The sequence below is a fragment of the Mus musculus genome, chromosome 4, assembly GCF_000001635.26.
Source record: "Mus musculus strain C57BL/6J chromosome 4, GRCm38.p6 C57BL/6J".
NCBI lineage: Eukaryota > Metazoa > Chordata > Mammalia > Rodentia > Muridae > Mus > Mus musculus.
Window position 1 is genome coordinate 155836186 of NC_000070.6, and position 10232 is coordinate 155846417.

General features: G+C 51.2%; 1 protein-coding gene across 3 annotated transcripts; it reads left to right on the forward strand.

Annotated features, from left to right (window-relative positions):
- Positions 1–3494: 3494 nt before the first annotated feature.
- Mxra8 (matrix-remodelling associated 8) lies at positions 3495–7917 on the forward strand. Of its 3 annotated transcripts, none has more exons than NM_024263.4 (10): positions 3495–3705; positions 4593–4613; positions 4721–5023; positions 5260–5361; positions 5477–5947; positions 6372–6530; positions 6608–6647; positions 6720–6796; positions 6874–6954; positions 7120–7917. In NM_024263.4, exons 1-10 carry the CDS (start codon positions 3657–3659, stop codon positions 7143–7145), a joined length of 1329 nt encoding a protein of 442 aa, NP_077225.4. In that variant the 5' UTR covers positions 3495–3656; the 3' UTR covers positions 7146–7917. The 3 variants fall into 3 exon arrangements, with proteins under 3 accessions (NP_077225.4, XP_006539298.1, XP_011248648.1); XM_006539235.4 differs by having other exon boundaries at positions 3500–3705; positions 4730–5023; XM_011250346.3 differs by lacking the exons at positions 3495–3705; positions 4593–4613 and having other exon boundaries at positions 4974–5084.
- The last annotated feature ends 2315 nt before the right edge of the window (positions 7918–10232 follow it).

Here is a 10232-nt window from a genome sequence, read left to right on the forward strand (position 1 = left end):
TATCCTTGACTATAAAGTGAGTTCAAGAACAAAGCAGGCTTAGAAGGGACCCTGTCTTTTTTTTTTTTTTTTTTTTTTCCGAGACAGGGTTTCTCTGTGTAGCCCTGGCTGTCCTGGAACTCACTTTGTAGACCAGGCTGGCCTCGAACTCAGAAATCTGCCTGCCTCTGCCTCCTGAGTGCTGGGATCAAAGGCTTGTGCCACCATGCCTGGCTTTTTTTTTTTTTTTTTGATACAGGCTGGCCTTGAACTCACAGAGATTTGCCTCCCAAGCACTGTTATTAAAGGTTTGTGCCATCATATCCAGTACTTTTTAAATTATGCTCATCTCTCTGCTGGGAATTGAACTCAGGACTTCTGGAAGAGCAGTCAGTGCTCTTAACCGCTGAGCCATCTCTCCAGCCCAGTCTCAATATTTTTATGTGTCATCAGGCCAATCTCTAGCCAGATGGCCCAGGCCTATTCTTGTGGCATTTATTTTTTATACTTATTTATTTATTTATTTTGGTTTTTCGAGACAGGGTTTCTCTGTGTAACCCTGGCTGTCCTGGAACTCACTCTGTAGACCAGGTTGACCTCGAACTCAGAAATTCGCCGGCCTCATTTTAAGACAGGTTCTTCTTACTAATGGTGATCTCCTGACTCATCCTCTTGAATGCTGGGGTAACAGGAATGTGCACCATGCTCATCCCACTTCTGCTATTTAGAAATGATCATAAGAGGCGGTCTAGTGGCTCAGAGTGTTTGTTCCTCTTCCAGAGGACCCAGGTTTGGTTCCCAGCACCGAAAGGTGGCTAACAACTACCTGTAGCTCCAGTTGCAGAGAATCTGATGCCCTCTTCTGGCCTCTGAGTGCACTTCACATAGTACAGAAACATACATGCAGGTGACACACACACACACACACACCATAAATATTTTTTAAATGATCATAAGCCAGGTGTAGTGGTGTGTGACTTTAATCCTAGTACTTGGTAAGTAGAGGCAGGTGGATCTCAGGAAATTGGAGTCCAGTCTGGTCTACATTGTGAAAACAGTGAATCCCATAGCCCCCAAGGCTATGTAGAGAGACCCTTTCTCAATACATACATACATACATACGTACGCACATACATACATCGATTATAAAAGATAAGTATAGTGGTCTATCAATAGGGCAGGGACTGGTACATCTGTCTAGTTTAGCATTAAATCTTGAGTGCTTGGTATACAGTGGGTGTTTGGTAAATGCTGGATAACTAAAGACCAATGTGGGTCTTTATGGATGGATGAGTAACAGTGGATGCATGAGCAACTCAGTTTGTGCCTGCGTCTGATCTGATTATATTCCTTTGGCCTTCTTTTAAGAAGGCTGTGGTGGGGGAGTTGGGCTTGACTGAATCTCTGGTCCTGTGGTTTTTTGCCCCAATGAGCCGGGCTGCCTGGAATGTCCAAATCACCAGAAATAGGAGCCAACGTCGGATTCTCAGTCCTTGTGCCTAGTGGGTTGGCTGAGACTTGGACATGAGGTCAGCGGTTTTGCTTTGTCCTAGTCTGTTTTCTTCCTAAAGGGACAAAGATTCTAGGTGGGTCTGGGAAGCAAGGGACACGGGGAAGGGAGCCAGGGGTTCCACATCGTAGATAGGGAAGGAGCCGGAGTAGCTCATGCCCTTAACTATGGGAGGGGCAGGTGGCTTGGTTAGCAGCCCAGGCTGCCTGCTTGGCTCCAGTTTTCATCTGTGGCTATTTCCTGCTTAAGGATGTGGTGGAGGGGGGTGGAGGAGGGCAGACTTCTGCTATCCATCGTGACGACTCTGGCCGGAAGCAGAGAATAGGATGGGGGGAAGGTGTTGGGCAAGGGTCCACATAGGTGTGTCTGGGGCATCGCCCACAGGTCTATCAGCATCTGGCCTGTAACCTGAAAGTAGGTTACTAGGATTCACAGTTTTTGAGCGTCCCTCAACCCTCAAGTGGAGCCCTGAGATCAAGGAGTCTGCAAAGAGAAGACCGTAGCAGAGGTGCCTCTTCCTCAGCCTCTTCGTGGAAATATCTCCCTCTCATATTTAGGATCCAGCCTCTGTGTCCGTCTATCACTTTCTGAATACTTTCCCACCACGATAAGAAACAGGATAAATGACAGCCTGGGACAACCTTGGGAGAGTGGAGAGGGGAGACAGAGATCAGAGGCAGAGGTCAAGCTGGAGAGTGTAGGGCAGAGGCAGACACTGTAGCAAATCAGGCAACACCATTTAGAGAAACATAAGGGAAAGCCAGAGAGGGACTGGGGGATGGCCTGCTGGGTAGAACTTGGTTTTTTTTTTTCCAGAATAAAAGTCCCAGGGAAGAGCTGGGGCCAAGTTCATGCTCTGCCTGGCCCAGATCCTGGAAAGGAGATGGCTCCCTTAAGTCCGGGGGAGGGGGGGGGGCTTCCTAAAGCCTCACAGCTGGTCCTCCCTGTTGTCCCCTCCCCGTCCCCCAAGAGCCAGCTAGGCTGAGGTTCTGGCTTGGTTGGGGACTTGGGGACCCCACCCCAACCCCAGGGACGGGGCCTGTACTGATTATATCCAAAGAGGAGGCCTAGACTAGTTAAGGGCTTCTGTGGTTTTCTTGGATTCTTTTCCTTTCTTGTTCTGAGGTTTGTTTAACTAGTAGGAGCAGGCTAGTACACAGTGCTACTCTGTTATTTCCCATTTGTTTATATGACTCTGTTTTCCCAGGGCTTCAAATTTGTGCTTTCTGTTGAGAGAGTTCCACTCCCTTCTCCTCCAAGTGGAGGTTTCTCAGCTCACAGTAATCCAGCCCTAGCTTCAGGACTCCAGGGTTTGCCTGAAGAGGGTGGACAGCACCAGCCATGAGGTCGTGAAGGAAAGTCTGACCACACTCACACTCTGTCCTCAGAGTTGCGAGGGGGTTGTCTGTTCTTTTGGAGAAGGGTAACATCATGTGTAGCTGTGGCTGGTCTGAAACTCACTATGAAGAGCAGGTTTGCCTCAAACTCAGCCATTCAAGCGCTGAATTCATGGTGGGGGCCAACATGCCTGGCTGGATGATTGGCTGTTCCCGCTCCTAAAGAAATCTGGACCACAATGCCATCATGTTGTCCCCAGGGAGCCCACTATGGTCCCAGAGAAGGGCATAGTAAAATCACCCTCAGTCAAAGTGAAATCAGAAGACACCGGATCTGGCAGGGAGAATACAAGAAGGTGGGGGTAGGGGTGGTGGTGGGGGTGGGGGTGGTGGGGTAGGGGAGCAGCCCAGGTTCTCTGGCCTGGCTGATCACATAGGAGGATGTCAGCGCAGAGGATGCAGATCAAACACCAGTTCTGTCGAAACTCAGGAAGTTTACCAGATGCTTGGCACCCGCTTGGCCTCAGGAATCTTCACATCCAGGCCTCGTCTTCTGTCCCAGGACTGAGCTACTGCTCCTCCCCAAGACTGACCAGTGACTGGCCGAGCCTCTACTCAGACCCTCCCACCAACTGGGCCCGGACAGGGTGTTTGCAGCATTATAGGCCAGTCAAGATGGGGGAGGCCAAGCAGTTGAGCAGCGCAGTGGGCGGGGCCCAGACCCGGCCCAGGGCTCCGTGATGTCAGCGGGTGCTGGCAGGGAGAGGGGGTCGGCTGTTTTTCTGGAGAGTTAGAGCTGAGTAAGACAAAGCACGTCCCCCGCAGGCGCCATGGAGCTGCTGTCCCGCGTCCTGCTGTGGAAACTGCTGCTTCTTCAGAGTGAGTGTGAGAGTGGGACTGGGCGTGGGGCAACGAGTGGATGAACTGTCTGGGTTTAGGTTGGGAGGGGTGGAGAAAAGGACTGGGCTGGGTGCTCAAAATAGCAATTCGCTTAGAGCAATTCGCGAAGCCTTCAGGTACTCCAAAAGAAATCCCAGAGGTCTTAAGTGGGGAGGATGTGGCCAAGGGTGCCTTCTGTACCCACATTCTGTGTGGCTCCAGGGTCAGCTGCTCAGGATGCATTCCTCCTTGATGTGGGGAGGGAAGTGGACTGGGGCTGACAACTAAGGGGCTAGTAGAGTCTTTCCAGCCTCCTTTTCAGAGCCCCCAGGCCTGTCCACTCTGGCCTGCTGACCAGGCACATTTTTTCTTAAAAGCCTGGGCCCTCAGCCACTTCTGCACAGCGGTATCTTGGGCCAGTGGTGTCAGGTTAGGATTGACTCCCTGTGCCATCTCTTGGGTCTCTGCTCTTGAGGAAGGCTAGCAGGGGAACATACTGCACCTAGGGTGTGTGTGTGTGTGGAGGGGTGGGGATGGGGGAGGGTAGGACAGGGCTATGAATGCCTGAGGTCTGAAAGTTCCTAAAAGCTCAGCACAGACGCACATACAACTTCTGTTTGTCCCAGTGTCATGCTAGAACAGCTCTGGTGGACTTGTTGCTGCAATGTAGCCATGGCTACTTCAAGTTCACACTTTAGAACAAGCCTGCAGAGAGTCACATCCTTTCCTACTTCTCGCTGCCAGATGTCTGGTTTCCCACTCACTCTCCCAGAACTTGTTAAGTGGGTAACATGGCAACAAACCTGCCATGACTGCAGGAGGCCCCAAGTGGTCCTGGGGTGCAAAGGTGAAAAATACCTACAGCGTTATTCCTCCTCTTCTTCCAGGCTCTGCAGTCCTGTCCTCAGGTCAGTATCCCCTATCCAGCTGTGGGCCAGACCCCTTCAGGGTCCACTCCTGTCCTAGTCCTGCCTCCTCTCTTGACTTCTGCCACTGACTCCCCCTTCCCGACAAGGGCCTTCAGGGACCGCAGCAGCCAGCAGCTCTCTGGTGTCTGAGTCTGTGGTGAGCTTGGCAGCCGGAACCCAGGCTGTGCTACGCTGCCAGAGCCCCCGCATGGTGTGGACCCAAGACCGGCTGCATGATCGCCAGCGCGTGGTCCACTGGGACCTCAGCGGGGGCCCGGGCAGCCAACGGCGCCGACTTGTGGATATGTATTCGGCGGGTGAACAGCGCGTGTACGAGCCGCGCGATCGCGACCGCCTCCTGCTGTCGCCTTCTGCTTTCCACGACGGCAACTTCTCGCTGCTCATTCGCGGTACACTGTAGAACCGTAGTGGGCTGAAACTTTGGCAGAAACTGAAACCTTGGCGGCAGGGGTGAGGGTGGGGTGGAGGAGTGGGGAGGTGTGGTGGGTAGGGGGAGGGAGCTGAGAGGCCTTCCTAAGGTTGGAGCCTTGGATGGGCGGGGCCCTAGAAGGGATTGGCCGATTTTAGGGGAGGGGCCATAGAGAGGACGGGTTCCCTCAATCTAAGGGTATCTTCTGCCAAGCAGCTGTGGACAGAGGCGATGAAGGGGTGTACACCTGCAACCTGCACCATCACTACTGCCACCTCGATGAGAGCCTGGCTGTGCGCCTCGAGGTTACAGAGGATCGTGAGTGTGTCCCTTCCTCTCCTTCGCTATTTCCATCCCTATCCTCCTTACCCCCAATCTTCCCCCTCCTCACCTCTGCGAGGTGATCTGACTGCCTTTCTCAACGCATCCGCAGCCCTATTAAGTCGCGCATACTGGGACGGTGAGAAGGAAGTGTTGGTGGTGGCCCATGGCGCGCCGGCACTGATGACCTGCATCAACCGTGCGCACGTGTGGACTGACCGCCATTTAGAGGAGGCGCAGCAGGTGGTCCATTGGGACCGACAGCTACCTGGGGTGTCACACGACCGCGCCGACCGCCTGCTTGACCTGTATGCATCTGGCGAGCGCCGCGCCTATGGGCCACCCTTCCTGCGTGATCGCGTGTCAGTGAACACCAACGCTTTTGCACGCGGTGACTTCTCCCTACGCATCGATGAGCTGGAGCGAGCTGATGAGGGCATCTATTCCTGCCACCTGCACCATCACTACTGTGGCCTCCACGAGCGCCGAGTCTTCCACCTACAGGTCACAGAGCCTGCCTTTGAGCCACCAGCTCGTGCTTCTCCTGGCAATGGGTCTGGTCACAGCAGTGCTCCTAGCCCAGGTGTGTGTGTAGCCTGCCGGCCTGAGAAGAGGTCCTGTTGTGACCTAGATTGCTAATTGCTAGAGGTATTGCCACGGCTGCCTGCCTGCCTGCCTGCCTGCCTTCCTTCCTTCCTTCCTTCCTTCCTTCCTTCCTTCCTTCCTTCCTTCCTTCCTTCCTTCCTTCCTTCCTTTCCTTTCCTTCCTTCCTTCCTTCCTTCCTTCTTTTCCTTTTCCTCCTCCTCTTCCTCCTTCCTTCTCCTCCTTTTTTTTTTTTTGGCTTTTGTTTTTTTGAGACAGGGTTTCTTCTAGGCTGTCCTGGAACCAGGCTGGGCTCAAACTCACCGAGATCTGTCTGCCTCTGCCTCCTGAGTGATGAGATTAAAGGCATGTACCACCATCACCTGGCTTGCAGAGGTTTTCTGATGCTTGCTACTTACATCTAGATCCCACCCTGACCCGAGGCCACAGCATCATCAATGTCATTGTCCCAGAGGACCACACACATTTCTTCCAGCAACTGGGCTATGTGTTGGCCACGCTGCTGCTCTTCATCTTGCTGCTCATCACTGTAGTCCTGGCTACACGATATCGTCACAGCGGAGGTGAGGCTGGGCCCTTGGAACAGAGGGGCCCAGATTAACCGAGAACAGTGAGAGCAACCCAATAACTCTCTTCACAGGATGCAAGACGTCGGACAAAAAAGCTGGGAAGTCAAAGGGGTGAGTTTGCCTGCCCAACTCTCCTCCCAGACCTGTCCTGCCCTGGCCTCCTAAACTGCTATCTCCCTTTAGGAAGGATGTGAACATGGTGGAGTTTGCTGTAGCCACAAGGGATCAGGCTCCATATAGGACTGAGGACATCCAGCTAGGTAGGGGTGAGAGCCACAAGGGTCCAGGGGAAGTACGTTTTGGAGTGGCACTTATTATTATTTTTTTCCCCAACCAGATTACAAAAACAACATCCTGAAGGAGAGGGCTGAGCTGGCCCATAGTCCTCTGCCTGCCAAGGATGTGGATCTGGATAAAGGTGAGCACTTTTACCTCCTCATCCCATATGAGACTCTACCCATTCCAGGGACTCCCTGCCATTTTCCTGAGAAGGTCTTGGGAAGTCATGCCAAATGTCTCCATTGACTTTCCCACTGGGACTAAGGGACAGAGAGCAGACATTAGCCATTTTCTTGGCTTCCAGAGTTCAGGAAGGAGTACTGCAAATAAATGGACCCTGAGCTTCTGGCTGGGCCAGCAGCTCTGTATCAAAGGACATCTCCCTGACCCTCCTGCGGTATTCCTGGCTCTTCTCAGCGGCTGGTCCGACTTACCTAGAAACTTGGCAGAGCAGCTGCCTGTACTTTGCCCTTCCTAGAATCGCCACCCCTCATCTTGGTGAGCAACTGTGGGTTCCCTAGAGACTCTGGTATAGTACGATTGCTGCCCTTCACCTGTGCCCACTGATGGTTGTACCCCCAACTTAAACACAACAAAGATCCCTTGTTAATATCCACCAAATGCAAAGTCCCTCGTGGCCTCTTACTGCTAGGGTCAGGAAGACACTTAAAAATTCCAGTTAAGACTCCCTAGCCACCAGTTAAACACATTAGCCATTGTCCTGGGGGGTCTTCCTGAGCTGCATTGTGCCTGTGTACTGTTCAGAGCCCTGCTGTTATAGGTTCTGACTCATGGGCCCGCCTTGCTGCTTTGGGCAACTTGAGGCTAGCCCAGGGCCCTTTCTCTGCTTCTGATTCCTTTCTGCCGAATGCCTCCCAAGAGCTACACCAGCAGTTACTGGGTACCGTATGACTCTTGGCCTTGACATCCCTCCCTAGGCTGGAGTCTGGGGTTGGGGCCCCATTTGTCCTCTGTTTTGGCTGAAGATGGGGCGAAGATTTGGCTGAGTGGCCTATGCTGTCACATCAAACAGCTATCATTTACTCCTACTTGGGAAGTTTTCATGTGACAATAAAAGATACATCTGATTTTTAGTCTTGGACCTGCTGCTCTCCTTCTGTTCAGGAAGGCCAAGTCTGGGTTTTGGGAACCTCCAGCTGCTCCCATAACCTGATCCCCTTGGGGGAAGGTCTACGTTTGTGTCCTTCTAGGGTCAGATGTCCTATGACACAGGAACCTGTTTTCCATGGTGAAGGGCTTTCAGCTCCTTTTTTGAAGTGTGTGTGTGTGTGTGTGTGTGTGTAGGGAGGGGGTGGTATACAATGGTGGGAGGGAGGTTGGCCCTAGAAGGAAATGCTGTTAGCCCAATTCTTTGAGAAGCAAATGCTGAGATGAAGTAAAAGGAAGAAGCAAAGATAGGCAGGCATGTTCCCCAAGGATACAAATCTGAAGAGATTTGGGCAGAAAGAGCCCCAAGAGGCAGGCCTTGGTCAGTAGGATCAGTGTTGGTTTTCAGGTACTGCTCCCCTGGGGATAGGTAAAACTAGGCACTGGCTGTGTGACTTCAGCAGACTCAGAGTTTTGGGTAAAAGCAGCTAAGAGAGGGCAAAAATCTCTTTCCTCACTCTCTCTTTAAAAAAAAAAACAAAAACAAAAACAAACAAACAAAACCTGGGACTGGAGAGATGGCTCAGCAGTTAAGAGCACTGGCTGCTCTTCCAGAGGACCCAGGCTCAGTACCCACCGGGCAGCTCACCACTGTAACTCCTGTCCCAAGGAGTTATATCCAACACCCTCACACAGACACTCATGGGAGCTAAACACCAGTGCACATAAAATAAAAATAAACCAAGTCTATAAAAAGCCTTTAGAGCAGGGCGTGGTGGCACACGCCTTTAATCCCAGCACTCGGGAGGCAGAGGCAGGTGGATTTCTGAGTTCGAGGCCAGCCTGGTCTACAAAGTGAGTTCCAGGACAGCCAGGGCTATACAGAGAAACCCTGTCTCGAAAAACCAAAAATCAAAAACAAACAAACAAACAAACAAAAAAGCCTTTAAAATTTTATCATTTTATGTATATGACTATTTCTGTCTGCCTCATGTGTGCAGTACCCCTGGAGGACAGAAGAAGGCTTTGAATTTCCTAGATCTGGAGTTACAGACGGGTGTGAGCAGCCATATGTGTGCTGAGAATTGAACCTGGATCCTCTGGAGGAGAAGCCAGTGTTCTTAACCACTGAGTCATCTCTTTTTTAACCCTCAAACCCCCACCTTTTAAGGATTTATTAACTTATTTATGTGTGTCTTTCTGAACATGCCCATTACAGTATTATGAAGGTTCAAGGCCAGCCTGGTCTACAGAGTGAGTTCCAGGACAGCCAAAGCTACACAGAGAAACCCTGTCTCGAAAAAAACGAAGAAAAAAAAATGTTTGGGAGTTGATTTTCTCCTTAAAAGATATGGGCTACCAGGAAACAAACAGTAATGACCCTTCCCCCCTTTTTTTTCAAAAGACAGTATTTATTTATTTATTCATTCATTTATTTATTTTTGTTTTGAGGCAAGGTCTTACTAAATAACCCTGGCTAGGCTTAGAACTCACAGGGATCCACTTACCTCTGTCCTTCATCCTAGGATTGGATTAAGGCACATGTCATCACATCACATTTTTAATTAATAAAAATTTATTATTTTTTTCATTAACAGTGTGTGCATATAGATAAATGGATGGCATGAATGTGGGGGTCAGGTAGTAACTTCCTCCAGTAGCCTTCAGCCTGCATTATTTGGGTCCTGGGGTTCAAACTCATATTATCAGACATGGCAGCAGACACCTTCTCACTGGTCCAAGAATAGTGGGGGTGAGAAAGGATGACAGTTAGTCACAGGACCTCAGTGACCTTTGAGGTGTGCCCTCTGGCCCCATCAGAGATCACACTGCTACTGGACAAGGCTACTTCTGGAAAGGGACAGGTTCTCGCATCACAACCATCTCTTCTACAGTAGAAACTGTCCCATCAGCGTCAGTACCATGGCTCCTACCTTCTATAATTGGGCGAGTCAGCTGGGAATCAAGGGCATCTGGGTTATGGGAACCCCTTTATTTGATTGCTTCTGACCCATAGACCAGTCGTAGCTTGGGTCAAGGGGCACTCAGGAAAGGATCTGTCTTCCTTCTCCTTTGGGCAGACCCTCTGAGGCCATCTTGCTGATTTCTTTCTTTCTTTCTTTTGTGTGTGTGTGTGTGTGTGTGTGTGTGTGTGTGTGTGTGTGTGTGTGTGTGTGTGTGTGTTTTCCCAGACAGGGTTTCTCTGTGTAGCCCTGGCTGTCCTGGAACTCACTCTGTAGACCAGGCTGGCCTCGAACTCAGAAATCCGCCTGTCTCTGCCTCCCGAGTGCTGGGATTAAAGGCGTGCGC